Genomic DNA, 22,187 nt, shown 5'->3' on the forward strand with positions numbered 1-22,187 from the left:
GCATATCTCTTTTACTTATTTTAAAACAACCCCTGTACAAACTTAACTTTCTAGTCCATATAAACAATAAAAACTAAAAACAAACCTTGATTTAAATAATAAAGTGAATCATCTTGCCTCCTAGTTCTCATACCATTAGAACAATTTCAGTTTCCTGTCCCAGTTCTACCCCTCCACTGAATTTCAAAAACTAATTTAAATATCATAATATTTCAAAGTAATTTCTTAATAGTCCTAAATCAGAGCCCAAAACTGATGGCCAAAAGTGTCCCTTTAAGGCAAAGACGACAGTAGAGTGAAGGTGGATAAATCTCCTGTAAGACAAAACCATCTATTATCATTGTAGAGGCAGAAACATTTGGACACAGATCTTTTCCAAACAGAAGAGAGACACCAAAGACCATAAAATAATTTTTTCTTTATAATGGCATACTAGGGGACAAGCTTCATAATAGATATATTTATGTTAGGTTTGAAGGATTATGGGCTTTGCACAGGAAAGAGCAATACAAGAAATAAAGCCTTTAATGGCTGTTATGATTACTATTTAAAATAAAGAACACATCTGATGCTGTAACAGCACTACTGCAAGCTAAGTGATGCTCTCTTGTAATTGAAAGAGAATGGGTTTCCCTTCAAGCCATACACTATTACTAGTCTGTGAATACCTTCAAAGCACATCATCTTCCTTTAAAATCCAAGGATCTTTACCTTCAAAAGACACAAATGCAGTAGTTTTCATTTCTTACATTCATTTAAGAATGGATTATGATCCTAAGCAGGCAAATTTGCATATTAAACACAGACAATCCAACCACAATGTCTGAACATTAAAAAAAAACTATCACGACAGACATTTCACACAGCTACAAATAATAAATAACACAACAAGACACTACACTCATATTTCTTAAAAAGCTCAGTCAGGAATTTTCTCTTTGAAAAATTAAGTAACTTATAGTACCTCACACTTGCTAGCATGGACACTATTCATAGCTCAAACAGCTTCTTAAAAGCAGAATGCACAGTAACATTGACTTTTTCAGTTCCTAAAAGCTTCCTTGTAGATATTAAACTGCCCTTACTATTAGGCAGTATGAACAAGAACTGGATTCCAATTCTGGTGGCAACGCAATCACCAAAACACCAATCACCACACGACAGAACAAATGCAACGACAAAAAGGAATCAGAAAAAAGAAGCAACCAAAACAGTATGTGACAATCACATACATAAAGCCCCCTCTTTCACCCTACCTTATGATATACATCCCTTACAGCATGACAATGTACCCCAAGGTACCCAAGGCCTCATAATACCACCCGAGACACTGACAGCTCCATGATGCTTTTGTACACAGTGGTTTGTATGTTAATAACATTATTCATTCATTTGTAGATGCTCCACACATCTGGTCAAGGCAGGAATTTCTTCTCCTTGATAACACCACCTAGAAATATCAATAATATTTTATATATTCCTTAGGGCAACAGGTTTGGGGAGAAAAATATCAACTGTGGTAGCAAAGTCATAAGAACCTGTGGTGACTAATCTGGGCATCCTATAAGACCATTTACATTCTCAGCACAAAAATCAATCCTCACCTCATACACTCTAACAGCAAAGAAGCAATAAGGGTAGTAACGAAAGCAACTGCGTGTTTTTTCCCCTCTGTGAGAAATGGCATAAGCGGCTCAAACAGGAAAGGGAAACAAAATAATGTACTTTAAGCTGATGCAGAAAAATAAAAATTTAATATAATCCAAAGCAATTTATATATTATCATGAAATAAAGAGATGTGAAACTATGTAGTCAACTGAGAACAAAAAAAAAATCTCTCAAGCAAGAGAATTTCTGATCAACTCTTGTCATATCACTGCTGGAGAAAAGAACCATTATAGAGAATACACGTCAGTGCCTTTAAACATATAGACTTGAAAATAGGTGCTCTTTGAGGCACTAAGAAAAACAAATATCCTCTAAGCAATCAAAAATAAGTATTTGAGATATAGTCACTAAATCTAAAATGAGATCAGCAAATATAGAAGTTAGTAAGGTCACTACAATCATAGAATTGAACTTTAGAGAAGAGAGATGCCAAAAAAATAACAGCATCAGTATAGTTGAAATCTGCAAAACTTTAATCCTCATTATGGATCAAAGTTCTTTGCGTGCCTCACTAAACATTTTACGTAGGAAACAGCAGTTAAAACGCTGAATCAGAAATGGTTAAGTCAATTGGGTGAGAGATCATCCATCAAGATGAGCGGAGAGCATGAATTGGAGCATGCTACTGAAGACTCTGCGGTAGCGCTGCCTTTAGCCAGTGAGTCTGAGGATAAGCCACTGCTGCTACTACTGCCATCCAAAATATCTGAACTGAGGACAAAGCAAAAAGAATTATAAGCAAATGCATCTATCAGGGTAAACATAACATGCAATGACATAGTTTCAAGAACTCACAAATCAGTAGAGCACTTATAAATAATAAAAAGCATAAAAGCGACAGCAATGAACTACATAACATACTATATTTAGATATCTGTGAAATTATAAAGTTACAGAAATCCAGAGTAAGATTTTCATGGTCTTGTATCATTTGAGTGCCCCCCTGGAGGCACCAGACTGTCCAACATACAAGGATTCCTCTTGATGTTCCATAGTTTCTGTGAGGGAGTTCCCTCACCTCCAGCTCAAGAGATTTCTATCTTTCTATTTCTCTTCTTACCTTCCTATCAGGCTTGGAGTAAGAATGGTTGCTCATTGAGATAACCATCCTTGGACTGTCTGAAGCGTTCAATCGAGTATACTGCTTGATAGTTCCTCTACTCTAAAACAGTCTTTCAACTGCCCTAGAGTTGATCACTTCCCCACTCCCAAAGGACCTTCAATTCAAACGTATTTTTAATGATTTCCCTCTCTAATTACATGGCTTTTATATTCTTCTCATTTTATAAAATCTTTACACTGTTTCCTTTCCTCTCGCTTTCGAAACCCAAAGGTCTCTCTACTATTGCTAAAGGACTCCTTTTCTTTTCTTCTTTCAGTTATTCTCCAGTTAAGCTTCTAAAATGAATACTCTTAATCCATGGTCTTAATATCCTCTTAGTCCGCTGCCTCCTTACCCCTGACAACTGGCTCCTGCTTCCATCCTTTCACTAAAACTCCTCCTCTGGGCATCAAGAGCCTCTATACCTGGCTCACACCTGTAATCCTAGCACTCTGGGAGGCCAAGGTAGGCGGATTGCTCAAGGTCAGGAGTTCAAAACCAGTAAGAGCAAGACCCCACCTCTACTAAAACATATAAAGAAATTAATTGGCCAACTAAAAATATATAGAAAAAATTAGCCGGGCATGGTGGCACTTGCCTGTAGCTACTTGGGAGCTACTCGGGAGGCTGAGGCAGAAGGCTTGCTTGAGCCCAGGAGTTTGAGGTTGCTGTGAGCTAGGCTGATGCCACAGCACTCTAGCCTGGGCAACAGAATGAGATGCTGTCTCAAAAAAAAACAAAAGCCTCTATACCCAGCCCAGGCATACCTTCCTCATCCAGCCCAGATGCTCACTGCTCCCAAAAATTAATCTGGCCTGCCTCATAAACTCGGCCTCACACTTCAGCATGGAATTGAGAGTCTTTGCGATTTTGCATCAAGCTGCCTTTCTGGCTTTGATTCCCATCAATCCAATATATAAAATTCTATCCTGATATTTGCTCTGAATTCACTCATTCACTCATTCTAATATTTACTCCGTATCTGCTAAGTGCAGGAAGTAGGCTAGATATTAGAAATATAACGGTGTTTAAGACAGACATGGTCCCTGGTCCCTGTCCTCGTTGAATTTATAGTATTGTGCAAGATATAGACATTTAAATAATGATGTTAACAAAAGTATAATCATAATGTCATAATAAAGGAAAGATACAAGGGGATATGAGAGTATATAATCTGGGTAACCTGATCTTTTGGAGGAAAAGGGAAAGGCTTCCCAGAGTGATATCTGTGCTGCAATCTGAAGGATGAGTAGGCACCAACTAGGTAAAGTTTGGGAGGAAGCAAGGGTAGTTCTAGGAACCAAAAGCAGGCTAGTGTGGCTGTGATACAAAGAATAAAGAGAATACAGCAAGAGAAAAGCTGAAGAGGTAGTCAGGTAGTTTTAGAATTTACACATATATACTTCTTATTTGTGAAAAGGAAAAAAGCAGAGGATTGGAGAACTATGAATCAGGAAATATGGGTTCTACATTAAGTTTGGTTACTAGCTCCTTTGCAAAAGCTCATTCTGGTCTAATATGCTCCAAGTCAAAATGTTATGCACCTTTAATATTATCATTTTTATGAATTTCCAAGTGAATATATTATCAATGTTAAGTAATTTATGGTACATTTGGAAATTTATGGGGCCTATACCACCCTCAATGAAATATGTCCCCATCCCCCAACCCTACTTCTCTGTTCTTACATTTTTCTTCAAAATGTCATCTTGCTCTATTGCCTGTGGATTGTATTTAGGTGGAGACAACCTAGAAATAGGCTTCGGAAAAGTAAAAATAAAAATGGAAACAGTGTATTCCACACTACTCGTACTCTATGCTCACTGCTGTCAAATGCATCATTAATAATACCACTTTTAAGTAAGAAGTTTGGAAAATTTAGCTGGCTCTGATGTTTTTTCAACCAAAAGGCAAAATGGGTCTAAAATATGAATTATTCAAACTACTGAAAGAAAGTTGCACAGATAATCCAAGAAATTGGAAAATCAAAAGACCTTTCTGTTTGCCTTTGGAACATATGCGATTTTTCCTCCTGTAGCTTTTTGCCTAGACTAATATTAAAATGAATTTACTTTCCTAAAGCACATATTGGCTGGGCAGCTGAAGGCCATGCTCTGTGCTACTTGGCAGGAAGAAACAGGGTTAGATTAAAATTTGGCCACCAATCAGATAATCTGAATATAAATAAAAAATTCTTTATTCCAACCACCAGACTTAGGCTGAGCTCTGAGTTAAAAGATTCCATTTGTAATAAGACTTGCTTGCTTGGGTGAATCCTGTGTTCATTCAAAAACACCAAACATGATTCGTGCAGTGAAACTGGTCTTCTAACACTGTTAATTACCTTAATAAACTAATGGAAAAGTTACCAAGAAAATTAGAAAAAAAATAAACTTGAACATTTCATTTCAGAATTTCTCTATTAATAAAATACAAATGTTTACAATTTTTTTCAGAAAAGTAGCATACTCACATCTAGTCTTCACTGCAATTTAGATTCAGAATTTGGTAAACCTTTAACCAGACATTTTCACTAAACTAAAATCTAGTTTCTGTTTGAATTAATCTGGCATGACTACACATGGTCATGGAAACGGGGACTACAAGTCACAAATCATCCATTGTTATTATATCCATATTAAGCAAGACTTACGTGATTTTTTAATCCACAGAGAGATCAACTGTACAAAAGTAATTTTCACAATGTCCACTATTAAATCTTGTACCGGAGCTTCTAAAAGCACCAAAGCCTGGTCCAATTTGAGTTTCTCTTTTCTTCCTTTCCTCGCTTAAGCTCTGATGCAGGTTCTAATGAGCCTTACTTAGACTGACGGCTGAAAGCCAGACAAGAGTTAAAAAGCAAAGGACCTAGGCAATTCAAATTGAACACAGGAGTACCTGAATCAAAACTGAGCTAATTTATTCCAGGCACTGAATATACATATTCAGGCTATATTTGAACTACACAACCAAAAGTACTCATGACTTAAAGTAGCACCCCCTGTCTAGAAAAACTAAGGGTGAAAGTATAAGCGAATCATTAAAATATTCCAATGATAAAGTAACAACAAAACTAGGATGTCTACTGTGACTCATGCTATCACCCCACCTGGCTGAGCTACTTTGTACCTTGTCCAGTCAATAAGCTGGGTTCTATCAGATTGATGGCAGGCATGTAAGTGCCCTAGAAATTAGCCACAGCCCTATCAAGTCTTAGCAGATACCTAGATTTTAGTATAAGGTATGACTACAGGATATCTTCACACCCCTTGTTGTGGGCTAAACTGATACATATGGTATATTATATTCTCTGGTATCTACTATCTTGCCTAAGGAGCGCCCAGCATTATCTTTTTGAATAATCTTTAAGTTTTTAAGATCACATATTTAAATATGATCATTTCCATGGTTTTGTTGGAGATAGGAATTTTAAAGTTTTAGTACAGATGTCTAAGCTGCTCATACAAACATCTCTAAGGTATATGTACATATTCTTATTATTTATTAAATGAATCATGATTTTTTTAATGCTCTGGTTTTTCTTCAGAACAAATCTTTCGCTTTTTACTAAAACTTATTTTTGTACCGGTCAACACATATAATGTTAAAAATGTTTGAACCACTAAGATAAATCTAATGAAAAATGTTAAACCTATCATATTAACACTGATGTACTGTGTAAAATTCATGGGAGAATTTTTCTTTTTATGTAGAAGAAATAGACTACCACTTAACCTTCACTGTATGGCCAGGAGCCCTGAAAACTGCTCTATTTGATATAGCATGCTGCAAATACATGTAGTCTTACTCCCAACAGAATTAGGAGCAGAACATGAGTTCCCAACATGCAAAACCAATCAAAGTACCACACAAAGGTATATTTCTGAGTTATGCTGAAACTCTTGATGTCCATAATGACTAAATGCAGAATGACATAATTTCTGCCTTGTAGTTGATGATATGCCCCAGATTTGGTTGGCAAAGATTTAAGAATGTTCATCTAGTAAAGAAAAAAATGAAATAAAAAGTATGCCCATCTAGACACAAACTTCAAATGGATCCAGACTAACATTTCAAATTTAAATTATACCTCAAAGATGTCTTATTTTAAAGATTTTTATCTAATATATAAACTTTAATTGAAAGGTTATAAAACTCATATTTTCCTTTCTTTTGTTGGGTGGGGCAGGGAACAAACTATAAAGATTTAAATGATAAAATAACATCTACTAATGATCTGATCCATTTTCCACTCCCTAAAAGGTAACATAAAAATTATTTCCTTAGTTATCAAGTAGATTGCCATTCTTGGCAATAGAAACCAGAATACAGCTCTGTACCCATTTCCTAGAATATGGATGTCTCATTCTGATAATGAAACTACATTAAAGACAGAGAAGAGGGCCAGCCATGGTGGCTCATGCCTATAATTCTAACACTTTTCGAGGGCAAGGCAGGAGAATTACTTAAGGCTAGGAGTTCGAGACCAGCCTGAGCAACATAGTGAGACCCTGTCTCTACAAAAAAAAAAAAAAAAGAAAAAGAAAGAAAGAAAAAATTAGCCAGGCATGGTAGCACATGCCTGTAATCCCAGCTACTCGGGAGGTTGAAGCAGGAAGATCACTTGAACCCAGGAGTTTGAGGTTGCTGTAAGCTATGATGACACCACTGCACTCTAGCCTGGGCAACAGAGTAAGACCCTGTTCCACCCCCTGTACTTCGCCAAAAAAGACATAGAAGAAAAGTTTCTGCAAAAGCAGGATCCAATTTTCACATAAAAGGAATAGCTCATATTTAAAATCTCTTAATTGTAAATATAAATGCCAGCATCATTAACATATAAGGTAGCCCCAAAGTCTTAGTGCAATTTTAAACTTTAATAACCTCAGAAGAACAGATGCTATAAACTGACTAAAAACATTATTGGAATGTTTAATTACTTCACTATCTTTGACACCTAGGTTTGTGACTTTTGAGTAATAGATATCTTTTTCAGATTACGTGAGCTATACGTGGGCTTGTTAGCTGTGTGAGGCAACAGCTTTTTACGTTTAAGGATCAAAAGTTTCCTTCATCACCAGTGTCGATATTCCCAGGGCTCTCCTAGCCAGTGACAAGTCTACAGAGTAGGGGAGTAGTGGCAACAGAAGTCGAAATCTCATAATAGCTGCCATCATAGACTGCTTAGGCTGTACTGCTCAGAGGAATAAGCGTCTGGACAAGGACGGAGGATCTTCGTATATCTTCCCTTTCCTTTCTTATTTGTGTGAACCTGTTTTAAGGCATCTTGCACAGTCACCCTAAGACAATATAAAAATAAATCACCTCACCCTGTATGATTTTAGCGTGGCAAAATACTGTCATATATTTTACTTAATTTGGTCGCTTGGTTAGTAACTGGGTAAGCAAACTATTTATAGTCATATGCCTATATTAAAACATACTTTACCATAAAAGTGATATGCAGTTTCCACTAAGTATAGAGTTTCATCCACTAGTCCTCTTGACAAGCTTCAGAAGTTTTCTCTTTGCAATCATCTACATACCTGGAAAGGCACTCTGCACCAAAATTAGCATGCTAAACTACAAAGGACAGACAGAAAGGGAAAAGAGACTGTGGAGCTGAAAACAGCTACAACAATCTAAAAGCCATCTGTTCCAAGGTTAGAACAGTGCAATAGATGTGTCTAATAAACTAGAGTAATCTGTGACTAGAAGTACAGGTTGTCTTACATAAAACAATGAATAAGTGATTTGGGAAGAAGGAATTATCAATCCTTATACCTTGTAAGGAGTTTATACACTTCTTCCATTTAGAAGATATGATCCCTCTGTTTTTTATTTTTTGAGACAGGGTCTCACCATGTTGTCCAGGCTGGAATACAGTGGCTGTTCACTGGCCTGATCATAATGCACTGCAGCCTTGAACTCCTGGGCTCAAGTGATCCTCCTGCTTCAGCCTCCTGAATAGAATAGCTGGAACTGTAAGTGCATATCACTGTGTCTGGTGATCCTGCTATTTGTAAAGTAAGTATCCTCATGGGCTTTTAAAAAAGACCCTCACCTATAAAACTCAGGGAACCAAAAAATTCTGAAAAGCACTACACAAATTAGTACATGGGTACTCAGTAATGAGTTGATTAGAACATACTGAAAGATTTTCAAATATTACCTGGGTACTGCTATTATCCCTTCCTCTTCCCTCCAACATGTATGCCAGCATCCAAGTACTCAACTTCACATACAGGAAAAGAAATTAACTTTCTCGCAAAAATGCTGAAGGTCCTTAAGTTAGAGATCTAAACTAGGATGAGTAAGACTTTAAAAAAAAATTGTGTCACTAGACCATAAGAATTAGGAAGTGTCACTATAAAAATGAAACCTTAGTTAGCATTGTGATGGAATATCCCAAAATTTTCAAAGATTTTATAATAACAGATAATGCTATTCATTATGCTATTCATGCTTAAGAGAATGCTGATATCCGCTGCTAAGTCTAAAGGATTTAATGCAAAATGCAGGCAGAGCAGCTACAATCAATTCATGTTACCCACAGCAACCCAGAGACTCTCACACTGTCCAGCTATTGACACTCTACCACACCATTAGCACCAATCGACAGATGCTGACCTACCAGGAGCTAGGAATGAAAATGAAGGTACCAAAAAGATATACATACTTCCAAAGGAAGTACTCATGACTTCCAAATAATCTGTCTTTTCACATTATCTATACCTCTATGGACAGTTCTCTATGGGAGCATGGATAAAAAGTTGAAAATATGTTAAATTATCCCCAAATACTTTCGATGTGGCTCTTTTTAAATAGATTATACCCTAACATCCTTTTGATTTTATTTCATTGTTTACCATGAACTGAGATCAGACAACTGTGTAGCATCTGCAGATAGCATATTGGTAGTGCCTTGGAAGAGTCTCTTGGGCTGGCTTTCTGTCTCCATTTCACCTAAAACAGAAAGAGATGATGCTACTGTAAAACAATTTACAAATATAGGCTTGGTGCTAAAATGGGGCGATCTTTGTTTAACCAAAGCTCAGAATACTTCCTCAAGCCATTACTTAAAAGCTATTTTCCCGTGTGCTTTAACACAAAACTCAACCAAAAAGTCAGCAGCCCTGAAAAAAACTTCTTATTCATTACATGTAGCATGCTATGGATATATTCATGTGCTTTAACAGAAGAATAGAACACTGACTGCATCAGGCAAGATGAATCAAGGCTAACCACAGCAGAAATGAAGTATTCCCAAATAGCTGAAGCTCACAGTGAATAATATTTTATGCTAGATGGTTAGCAAAGACTATTGATTTTATATATTTTAATATCTGAACATTTCCTGAGATGATGTCCAATGGGTTAAAAAATGTGTAGTCCGATAGTGTGTAAGTAAAATGTTGCTTTCGACTATTTAGTGAAAATGAAGAATAAAAAATATGTTTCAAAGCCCATCTGTAATTGAAAGCAATTATTATTCAATTCACAAAATTGGTATTGTACTGACCATATCAATCCTACAGAATTTTCTCAGAACTGATAAGAGAAAATCTTTGCACCAATAAGAATAAATCTTAACATTTTGTCACCAGGAATACAAAGACTAACAACCCTAAATCAGACAGAAAAAGGCCCTTTCAAAATAAGCTATGGGCTGAGTGCAATGGCTCATGCCTGTAATCTCAGGACTTTGGGAAGCCAAAGCTAGAGGATCATTTGAGCCCAGGAGTTTGAGACCACCTTGGGAAACACAGCGAGACCATGTCTTATTTTTTAAAAAATAAACAAATAAAAATAAAATAAGCTATGATTTAAAACACGCACATTCCTTAGTTTTAAAGTTCTTTATCTGGGCTTGAAAATGGATTGTGAAAGATAATTTGATTCATGAGACTATCTATACTCCAGTAGGAAATTAGTAACTTTAAACTTAAAACTGTACAAGATTCTTCTGATGGAAAAAAAATCAAGGAAGAATAAATGCAACATTCATGTTATTCTATATTATTAATTCATATTATCTTTCCTCTGGAGCTATTCTGAAAATTACTGAAATTCAGGAAAAGTTATACTTTTGTTTTCCTATGCTTTAATATGCAGCGTTTAAAAGCCATTGCTGGGCTTTCAACTCCGTCTCACTAGCAAAAGACTTTAGTCCTTTTTAGCAAAGAATCCCTCCATCTGCTGGTATATTTTGGAATAGCTATGAAACTAACCATACTAATTCCAACAACTTCCTGCAATAAATTTTATGTTAATAATAATAACTTTATTTCCAAGTGTTATTTTCACTTAATCACTTAATACCCCCTGAGAATGTTCCTAGGATTGTAAATGACTGCTTACAATATTAAGGAAAAAGACTGTTTATAAAATAAAACTTATACACTAAATATAAATATTGTTACCATATCTGGATCTATTTTCTGGAGCACACCATTTTTAATTTTAAGTTGTCTAAAATAAAGCACTTTTTGAATCTGTGTATGATTCTATGACAGGAAAGTTTTCACCAAAGCCACAAGCACATTGCTTTTTTAAAGTTATTGTTAAAACTCTTGTTTAAAATGATACCCAACACTTGCAATGATGTGGTTATATGCCCAGAAATAATGCTAAACCTGTGTTAAAATTTCTTCCCCTTTTTAAAAGCTGGCATTGATTGAGACCATTTTGGTTTAGTGCTTTGTGCTTCAAAATAAGGTAATTAAGAGAGAACCTCGTTATATCAAAAACTCTAGGCTTAAATATAAGGCAATTCTTGCTTTGCTGAGGCATAATTTGATGCTGGGGGGGGTGAACCTCATGTTTATGGATATATTTGCTAAGACATTACCATATCTTTCTACAACTTATCAACTACGCATCTCTTTTATATTCAGATCACTGAGAGGCAATATTTTCAGAATATATAATGAAAATATGAATATATGAATAAGATTCAGTTAGGAAGTGTAAGAAAATATATACATATCAAATAACTAATCTACAAAATTGAGAATCAGCGATGCATACATTGGGAAGAATACTTTGCATTTCTTTAGGAAAAAGGAAAGCAATACCATACACTCATTTCAGACAGGAATTCTAGTTTTTAATTCATGCTTGGCTAGGTTTAAAACTAGAAGTGTGATACATCTTTTCTTTTTTCCAGATTTACTGAGGTACAGTTGACAAATAAAATTTTATATATTTAAGGTGTATAGTGTGATGATTTGATATATGTACATACTACAAAATGATGACCACAATTAAGTTAATTAACACATCTACCCAGCTCACCTAGTTACCTTTTGTGTGTACGTGTGGTGAGAACTTTAAGATCTACCTTTTTAGCAAACATCAAGTATATGACCCCGTATCATTACCTGCAGTCACCATGCTGCTACATACCTTTTCTTTTAAGAGGACCAAGAACACTGGGCCTAATGCACTTGACTGGACTCTGACTCCTCCTGCTTTGATGAATAAACAAACAAACAAACAGGATAACATGAAATACTTCCAAGATGCAAGATAAATAGCATTACAGCACAACAAATAAACAAAATTCACAGTCACATAGGGTAAAATGGAGAATTCTTATGTAACTGACTAACTGAAATGCCAATACATGATTTGACCTGGCACATATGGCAATCTGGAATAACATAGCATTTTAAGCCATTTAAAAAAATCATTCTATAAGACAAAATACCCACAAGACTTTAAAGAAAAACATACCTTATTAAAAAGTTATTTGGATTTTGACCAGTCTATGATATTAAAATATTTTTTCATTATCCTTAAAAAGGATATATTATCATGTATGCATGCCTCTGTGTGTCCTTTCTGAATATAAATCAACACTAAGTCTAAAAAATTAGAATCTGGGAAAATGTTAATGGTAGAATATAGGTGATGGGTATATAGGTGTTCACTATGAAATTCTTTCAATTTTGCTGTATGTTTAAAATTTTTCATAGTGAAATACTGGAGAAAAAGTTAATCTGAGAGACAAATATAATGAGTGGCCCTTCAACCTTTTTTAAAATTCAAGTTTGCTTACCTCGAAAATCGTCTTGGATTAGGAACTGGACTTGGTGGCAACCCACTGCTACTCACAAACATTTGTAAGGATGGTGAAAAGCATTGCTAGAAAAAACATACTTAATATTAAAATAGTTCTAGCACTCCAGTTTTCAAAAGGCTTTATTTGTAATGACAGAAGCAACATCCTTAGAATTGCTTAGCTATGTGTCTTATATATATATATTTTTTTTTTCAAATTATAGATTTTCACTAATTTCCCTTCAAGAGACTAGATCCTTTAAAAGTGAGGTGATTTGTTTTAGAGAGTAAAGAGCTCAGTGTGTGAGAGTTAATATCTTGTCAATCATCCTACCTTTCCAAATCCTCTGGTGGGTGAAGGGGCTGGAGAAACCGGAGTGAAGTCAATTTTCTTAGGAGAATATAATTTCTCCCCCTTGTCAAAATCACCATCACTCTGTAAAGATAAAGTGTCATCTCCTTATAACAAATTCAGCACATCATAGCTCTCATTTACTACTATAACACACCTACATTTTTTGAGTAGAAATATAGAGACTTTAATATTCTGCTAGGAAAAGAGAGATTAAAAAAACCCAAACAAACAAAAAACAAGCATCACTTTGGAAGCAGAAGGGACAGAAGTGTGTGAAAAAGTTCTTGAAGCCAGTCAACGACATATAGGTTTCTGGAAAATAAAAACCAAGCAGACATGGGCAAACTTTACCAGGCTCAAGCTCTCATCCCATGATTGGCTTATCTGCATTGCCGTTTGCACTTCCCTAAAACAAACAAAATGAAAGGTTGTCAGTGTTCACAAATAAGACACGTCTTAGGCTAGGCCCTGCTCTTATGAAACACTAACCTTTCATGTGCAGTTTCTCTGTTCATTATATCCAGGCCTTCTTCCTGCAAAAACAAAAGTAATTTTGACTTTTTTATTTATTTAAAATTTACCCAGAACTTAGCAATAAAGACATAATTTTTAGCCATAGAGTTTTCAATTTCAAATAAAACAAAAAGACTTTTCTACCTCATCTGATATAATCAAACTAAAGCAGAACATTCTACAGTTATCACCCATGCCATATCTATATTTTATCCGTACACTCAGAAGAACTGTAGTCTGTCTCCAACTAACCAGAGTTGCATCCTAACTCATTTTTAATATCTAAATCTTCAAAATGAAAATAAAAATAAAAATTTGAAATCCAGAAAAAATTTCCAATCTGAGCTAGTAAGTAAAATTTACCCTTTTGATTTGTTGCAGTCTGCTACTAGGAATACGATTAGGTGAGGATGACAGCAACTGGAAAGAAAAAGTAAACATTTACTATTTTCTGAATCACAAAGCAGCAGTCTGCTGTCAGTACTGGTGTACAACCTCTTCCAAGATAATTTTTCATATTCTTCTTAGAAATTTAGCTCTTTAAATCACTGAACATTAATGCACTAGAGGCAGTACATTCAGTCTTTAGAAAGTACACCAGGTGTCCAACCTCAAAGCACCATCTGTCGCTAGACAGACACTGACTTTAGCACTTTTCCCAAATGAATGCAAAGCTGCGTAAATTTAGGGAAAAAAAGACTCTGGGCCTTGGAAATATCCATTATCCCACTTATCTAAAATAAGGGACTATATGAGAAGGGAAAGAAAAAAAACACCAATGTTATTAATTTTTATTACCAATGCACCAGCGGAGGAAGACAGGCTAATAAGCTTAGTATAATATTTTGTCTATGATTAACGTCTATAAAAAGCACTTTAAAATTGCAATAGATATTTTGCTTACATGATCTAAATCAATCCTAAAATTTGATCACTAATGCTATCACCACAAGTCTTACTAGCTGAAGAAAAATCGATGTGGAACGACAAGGTGTATCTTTAAAACAACTGATACTTTCCCTTGGATCATAATTTTTTAAAATTTCAAAATATTAAATCATCATTTTTTTAAATAACACAAAGTACAAATGATTTGGGGGCCAAATTATATTCCTTCATAATAACCACAATCTGGTCACAAACTGTAAGATACAATTCATATCAACAGACCTTCAAGAGGTCTAATAGCTATAATATAAACAACTACTATTTATTCCCTAATGAAATGCAAATAAACTTGTAACACTATAAAACTAAATAGGACAATTATCCTGTTTAAGTGGCCCTATGCTATGAAGATATCTGTGAATAGTAATGTAGTGAACAGTATAAAATAGTGATAAAATGCTCTAAGTTTTTTTAGGCAAAGGCTAAATCAGGTAAAATTTTTACAAGTTATCCGCTGAAATATGATTTTACCTCAAAAGATATCCCTTCTTTATACACCCCTTTCTTCTACTTTTTCCTCTCCCAGGCTTCAAAAATAGAAAAAATTTACCAGAAAAATCCATTTAAAAAGTATCTGTTTTTCCATTATGAAAGTAATATGTGTTTACTGGTGAATGCTGCATAAGTCATTTGAAAAACACTAAGCTACGAGGAAAGCAAATACAGCAGGAACACTCTCTAATAGAATAATGTGGAAGACAGCCTGGATATGTCAGTCAGAGAACTAGAGACCCAGGAGGCAGTGAAATTATCAGAAAAGCCAACATTAGGATGGCCAAAAACTGACTGGGGAGAAAATCAGAAATTTAGATTCAACATGTACATAATATACAAATTGACAATTTTAGACAAAACTGGAAAGTAGAACAGAAAGCGGGACAGAGAGCAGCAAAGCTGTGTCTAGCACTAGAAATAAGAGAGTAATGTATTAGATGGAAAAAAAGGCAAGCACTCCAAGGAGATGTTGGCTAAAGGGGTTAAGTAAAGCAAAGAGCTCAAGGGGGAAAAGAAATGAAGCACCTGACACTGGCAATTATGTGGGTATTGATGAATTTTGCAAGAACAGTTTTTTAATAACAGAGTTGTGGTAGAAGCAGTGTGATTACAAAACAGCCAGAAATGAGGAGAACAGGAATTAGAGGCAGTGGAGTGCAGGTTATGGTTTGAAAAAGCTTGGAGAGGGGGACAAGAGACCTATGAAAAAGAAAACAGTTTGTTTTTCTCATATCGGATGTGTGAGTTGGGAGAAGGTGCAAGGAAAAGAGCCTATGAGGAAGAGAGCAAAGACATGAGACAGAGAGGAGACAATAGACCAAGCAAAGCAACAACAAAGTCAAAAGCTTTTATGAACCATTAGGGAGAAATGCCATATGTGAATGTAAAGACACTTCAAGGCAAAGAAAGCTGATGTTTATACAAGATAGGTGTCTGTCTTCTCTGTGAGGCGAGAAGGGTCATGTGTTCAAAGTGAAAAGTGGTGGCACAGGAAGCTGGCAGAGACTAAAAATCAAAAACATTTAGAATATTGCTTTAGAGAACAGCATGGGGCCAGGGGCACCTTGAACCCAACATTCCCCAAAAGAATTCATCATCTTTCCCTTCAAACTACCAATCCTCTCCATTTCTGTTCTCCTAATCAAGGCAGCACCATTCACCTGGTCACCAAAAAACAAAATTTCAGTCACTTGGAGTCTTCCTTCTTCCAACCCTTATATCTAATCAGCTGGCGACCACGAAGATTCTACCTCTGCATGCCTCCTTCCTAGAATCCTCCTTTCCATTTCATTTGCTGACAACTTCCTCTTTGCAGGTTACCCTGAGACTCAGATAAATGTACTAAGATTTATAAAGCATACCGTGATATAATGTACAGTGTAATTAATATTATGATAGTTGTGGGAGCCTGCCCAGAGGAGATATAAGGATTAAACTGAGTTTTGAAGGACCTGAGAGCTAGAAGGGAGAGGGGGAGGGGATGAAGGCTAGTACAGGGATCAACAAAGAACAGTGAATAACTATGGCCCCTTCAGAAATGAGGTATTTCAGTGCAGCCAGAGCAAAGGGGTATTTGTCAGGGAGCAGAGAGAGATGAGCCTAGGCCAGAGTTGGTAAGAATCTTCACATTTTACAAAAGAGGTAAGTGAAGTGTAAAGAGGCAAATTCATTTTCCCTTCTTGGCTGTGCTGTCATCAGAAGCATAGCTGTCTAACACCTATAAACATTTTTTATATATTCAGCAAAAATAAATATTTTTCAGTATCCTTAGGGAAGGAGGTGAAGTGAATCAATCCTACATACAACTAACATTTTCCCCTTTAAGTACTTTTAGCCACTACAGCTGGAAATCTTTCTAAAATGTGTTATATTTCCCTTTCTTAAATAGATTATACCAAATAGAATAATTTAGAAGATCTCTATTCTAATACCAGCTCTGCCACTTACTAATTGTGTGATTCTGAGCAAGTCACTTATATCATCTGGGTCTCAACTGCTGCTTCTTTTAATTGGGAAAAATATCTTTTGCCCTGCCTACTTCATAGGGGTTGTTATGAGAATTAAATGTGTGAAGGTACTTTGTAACATATAAAATACAAGTGTAGGGTATTACTAGAATTTAAGACAAAGTTAATGACCCTGGTATCCTTAAGAACAGAAATTATTATATGGTTCTATGCCGGTGACATCCTTGGGTTAATGTTAACAGGCTCTTATACTAAGCCCTTATACTAAGCCACAAACTAATTTTTTAAAAACCTCTGTCTGCTTTTCAGTTTTTCCCTCTCCTCCCTCACTAGCAGCTATTAGTACACCTTTCACCCAAATGTACCTCTACTGTTTGCTTCTTCTCACACATTGTTGGGCTAGAAGCTTATAATTGTGCATAAATTTTAGATGATTCAGAGGTCAGAGAGGCTCTCCTATAAATAAACTGATGAACTTTGGTGCATAGACTATGGAAATCTACTTCAGCCATTAAGAGGTCTGTTTGCTTACATCTCAGATGTCTTCCAGATAATTGAAGCTGTCGGATAAGTGAGCTCCGTAGGTGAACTGCTATTATATAAAAACCTCGTCATAATTTCTCCCAATGCGGCCAACTAATAAAGCGATCCCCAACAGCTCTGGCTATAGAGAATAGTCACAATCAGCAAGTCCTCTGAGGAATATAAATATAAGCATTTTAAAGGAGTCTTTACTTTGGAAAACTAGCATTGTCTAATAGACAAGTGTCAGAAACAAATACTCCGTTGCTGTTTAAGCGATTTTTGTATTCTGGGACAAATAAAGACCACTGTTCTTAGCTATAATTAGAAGTTAACCCTGACTTACCTCGCAACCATGATGCGAGTAGTGACAAATACCAATTAACAATTTTTAAAAATAACATTAAGTCTCATGGCAAAGAAAAAATTTTTAACCAGATCTCTTTTTTGTACCAAAAACTGAATGGCCATGGCATAAGCAGTAAACAAGATAGGTAAAATAATAAATCTTTTCTTTTTTAAACAATTGTGCATAGCACATAATTTTAAGAAAGAACTACATTTGCAAGTGTCTTCCCCAATCTAAATCACTTCAGATACTTACTTTGATACTTACCAAACTGTGACGGCTCATAATTGTTGTGCTATTCCTCCGAGTTTTAAATGTGTATGGTTGAAAAACCTGTGAATGGTCACTGGAAAATAAAAAGAAAATTATTAATGTCTTCTAATTGAAGATCTCTTTCAAATAGATTAGCATAAGTTCTCTAGTTAACAATGAAATCTTCGATGGCTCCTTATTTCATACAAAGAATGAACTCCTCACCGTCCTCTCTGCAGAGCTTCCCAACTGGTGTGCTGTGGATTACAGGTTTGCCAAGATATGATCTCCTTGGTGGTTGGGAGGCAGCTCTGAGAGGTGTAGGGCGGAGCTCCAGACTGGTTGCTTCTAGCTGTTTCTGGTCAGAGCTACATCCCCAAACTGGTTACCACCAGATATGAGAAGCCTCATCTTTTTGCCCCAGAGGACCTACGGGTATTACTGTTCTTTGTAATGTGTGTGTCATGATGTGAAAAGGGCTGGGAACCCTGTTCTAATACATGAGCCCAATCAGCACATCTCCCACTATTGCCCTAAACATGTGTCCTACCTTTAAATGCCATTGTTCAACTGAATAAAGGGGCAACATGAGGTTGTGCTCAGGTTGCCTCTTCTGCCTCAAATATCCTCTCTCCTACCACCATCTGTCAACATCCTTCCTGTCTTTCCACACCCATCACAAATACCATGCCCTCCATGAAGGCACGGCACAAACCTCTCTTCTTTCCACAAACCTAATGCAATCATTCCCTCTTTTAACCCCAGAGAGCACACTGCGAGATGAAATGCTTCCTGAGACACCTACTTCACCTCTCACTAAAGTATGCATGTGTCTTAAACCCCTTGGTACAGAGGTGTTTTATTCATCTTTGTATAATATCCCTGCAGTGCCTAGCAGAGTGCCATGCCTCCAATAAGAGCTCAAGAAGGATTTTCAGACCTGAACTGGATCAGGCTTCCAGGGATCACTGAGATCACCTAATTCAGTTCTCCTACTTTTTAAACAAGAAAACAGAGATTCAGAAAGGTTAAATGATTCATTCATGATCATAGCTCGTTAGTTAAAATAGGGATCAGGCCTGGTCTCCTCACCTTCTTCTGTCACATCATGCTACCTTTCTAGTAATTATTTCAATTATGACTCAAAAACCAGTTTGTTTTTTCTACAACAGTCACAATGCAGGTCACTAGGATTGCCCAAGTCCCTAGCAATTCCTTGCTTACCAGATTTAAAAGGACAACCAGAAAAAGATCAGTTTATTCTTATAGTATCAAAAATAAATGCAGGGCCAAAGGCAGCAACAGGAAAGCAAAAAGTCACTTCATCATTCCCTCAGTTTCAAAATTAAAGAAAAAAGTAAACCTGCTTCAAAACACAAATGTTACCATCAATTCGACAAGACAAGGATTACCTCTTTCTTTGCCTTCACTGTGCTTGATTAATATGTTGTTAGCTAATTCCAGTTCCATCCCCCTTTTGGACTAATGCCATTTCTACAGGGTCTCACAAATTGGCTCTCCACCTAAGATGAATTGTCTACTTATAACAGTGAAATGTAATAGGCTCAGGAAGTGAGCAGACCTAACCTTCTAAGGTAGAATCATAAGATTCTACCTTAAAACAGGCCCCCTGGGGACTTATTCACATGAAAACACAAGACTCCACCACTAAAATTCAAGGATCAATTCTCTCCTCTCCATTGTTTTCTAAAACTTGTGTTTTCACTGACCTAAGCTGTAAGCCACTCTTCTTTTTTTATTCACTGAAATGCATTTCAGGCAGCTTTAGGATCTGAAAACATTAGGACAAATCCAAATCACTTACTATGATGTGAACATACCATTTAATTGCAAGTTATTAGATAAATTGTGATTTATTAAAGTAAACCTGTTAATGCCAGGGTTCCTAAACTAAGCTTGGAAATAGCTGCTCTAAGAGACAGGTATCACGTTGCAAGTCTAGTTCCAGGGGCTTTGGTCTGACATTCCGTGCTGTAAATTAGGCAGATCAGCAACCTGTCAGAAGAGCCAGCAGATCTCTGCAGTTCCTTTTAGAGTGGGACAACACGGCCCCAGGTAGAGGGGGGCCCTGTTTCCCCCACACTGCCCAGAGTTTGGGGTCAAACTTTCATTCCACCTTGGGACTCAAAGTCACTGTCAAGCAAACAAATCCCTACTCCCTCAGTTTGGAGAGCCCAAATAAGCTCCAACTCCCACTTCAGGGAAGGGAGACTGCTTGCACGGGGTCAAGGAACCCCTGAACCCGGTACTCCATCCTCCCCAACCCTGCTCACCTGAGCCCATGGATCAGGGGAGCGCTGTTAGATCTCCTCAGGGTTCCCCCATCAGATGTGTCAGGCTCAAAGTCCAGATCCATTTTCTCCTGAGCCATGTTGAGACTTGTGGGCAGGCACAGCGGGCAGTGCTCAGCTCCTGGTGCTTAGCTATGGACTCCCAAGACTCTCACTGCAGGACTGAGCTGCTGGGAACTGGCAGGCAGCTGGGGGCGGGGGCTAAGGGGCGGAGGCTTGGGGGCTGGGGGCGGAGAAAAGGAGAGGAGGAGGAGGGAAGGAGGATGCTGCTGATGAGGAAAGGAGGACAGTGGTGAGCAAAGAGAGGAGGATGGAGAGATTGTGGTGGAGGGTGACAGAATGAAGGAAGAGGATGGATAAAAAAGAGGGATGGAGGGATGGAGAGAGGAGGGAAACGAGGACAAAGGAGGGAAAAGGATAAATGGCAAAGCAGGAGGACAGAAAGGATAAGAAGAGGATGGCACAAGGGCTATATAGAGAAAGACGAAGCAAAGGAGGACTGAGGGGTGGAGGAGGTCAGGGGCAGGGGAAAGAGGAGTACAGGGGCAGGAAAGAAGAAGTAAAAGGTATAGAGAAGAGGAGAGGAGGAGAACCGAGGGAGAAGAGGAGGGAGAGGAAACTAGACAGCGGCGGAACTCATGCTGCTATCTTTCCCGCCGAGGACCACAAGCGGGACTCGGCTACAGATGCAGTGGCTGCCCGGGCAGTGCTAGCACCGAAGAAATGACAGTGGGGCAGGACCCAGCCGGGCTGCCTGGGCGGCTCCAGCTCGCCATGCTCAGGGACCCGGTTCGGTCCCCCATGCTCCGGGACCCGGTCCCGGAGGCTCCTCAGCCCCGGGATCAGTGCTTCTCCCCTCCCTGCTCTCCTCTCGCCTCGAGGACAGGTGGGGGAGTTCGGCTTCTTAGCCGCCGCCGCGGTGCCTCCTCTTCCTCTCTTGGGTTCTAATGGTCCGGGGTAACCCGTTCGGGGCAAGACCAAAATCTACAACCTGCCACCTCTTGCGCCTCCCACGCTTCAAAAGCTGGAGCCTCTGCCGGGCCAATTCTTCCGCGTCCGGGGGCCCATCGGGTCCTGCGCACGCGCCCGGCGGTCGCTCCAATGGGCCAGCGAGCATGGAGCATGCGTGGGAGCCCCGCCCTTCGCCACACCCCCAAAGGGGCGTGGCGTTTCCAGGGCGCCTGGCGCCTTCCTCTAAGGCATTGGCCCGAGTACTCTGGCGCCTGATTTCGAAAAGAACCAATAGTTTGGAGATGCTGGAGCATCAGCTTTCAGCAGGAGTTTGGGCCAATATTCGTGAGAAATAGAGAAAAACATGGAGTTTCCACATGACTTCATTCCCAATTTGTACGTTCTGACATCTGTGATCCCCGCTCATTTCTTAAATCCCTCGATCTTATTGGTCTTTGTCTAGAAGGGCTGATTTCCTTTTAAGATCATTCATTTGGATGCACTAGACAAAGGAAAAGGGGAAAAATCAAAAGCAATGAAGTAAAAATAAAGCGAATCTCATGAGTGTTCATATAGCTAGGGAGAAACATCTCCATTTTGCAAGCACCGTTAGCTTCAACAATATTAGGAAAAGTCTTGAAAAACAGGTAGTAGAACCATTTTTTTTTTCTTTTTGGGATTTACGGA

At 37.8% G+C, this 22,187-nt stretch overlaps 1 protein-coding gene and 1 pseudogene across 8 annotated transcripts; both read right to left on the bottom strand.

The window, feature by feature from the left end:
• Nucleotides 1–1,051: 1,051 nt before the first annotated feature.
• Nucleotides 1,052–21,651, bottom strand: PABIR2 (PABIR family member 2). Of its 8 annotated transcripts, none has more exons than XM_012764794.3 (10): nucleotides 20,532–21,651; nucleotides 18,253–18,331; nucleotides 14,068–14,124; nucleotides 13,681–13,724; nucleotides 13,543–13,597; nucleotides 13,171–13,272; nucleotides 12,835–12,920; nucleotides 12,180–12,241; nucleotides 9,641–9,737; nucleotides 1,052–1,450 (listed from the first exon to the last, which is right to left on the bottom strand). In XM_012764794.3, the coding sequence occupies exons 1-10, from the start codon at nucleotides 20,627–20,629 to the stop codon at nucleotides 1,381–1,383; spliced, it is 750 nt and encodes a 249-aa protein (XP_012620248.1). In that variant the 5' UTR covers nucleotides 20,630–21,651; the 3' UTR covers nucleotides 1,052–1,380. The 8 variants fall into 8 exon arrangements, with proteins under 8 accessions (XP_012620248.1, XP_012620243.1, XP_012620247.1 ...); XM_012764789.3 differs by having other exon boundaries at nucleotides 1,052–2,380; XM_012764793.3 differs by having other exon boundaries at nucleotides 12,180–12,244.
• On the bottom strand, nucleotides 6,477–6,622 carry LOC142866159 (uncharacterized; annotated as a pseudogene).
• Nucleotides 21,652–22,187: the final 536 nt, after the last annotated feature.

The sequence above is a fragment of the Microcebus murinus genome, chromosome X (assembly GCF_040939455.1).
Source record: "Microcebus murinus isolate Inina chromosome X, M.murinus_Inina_mat1.0, whole genome shotgun sequence".
Lineage (NCBI taxonomy): Eukaryota > Metazoa > Chordata > Mammalia > Primates > Cheirogaleidae > Microcebus > Microcebus murinus.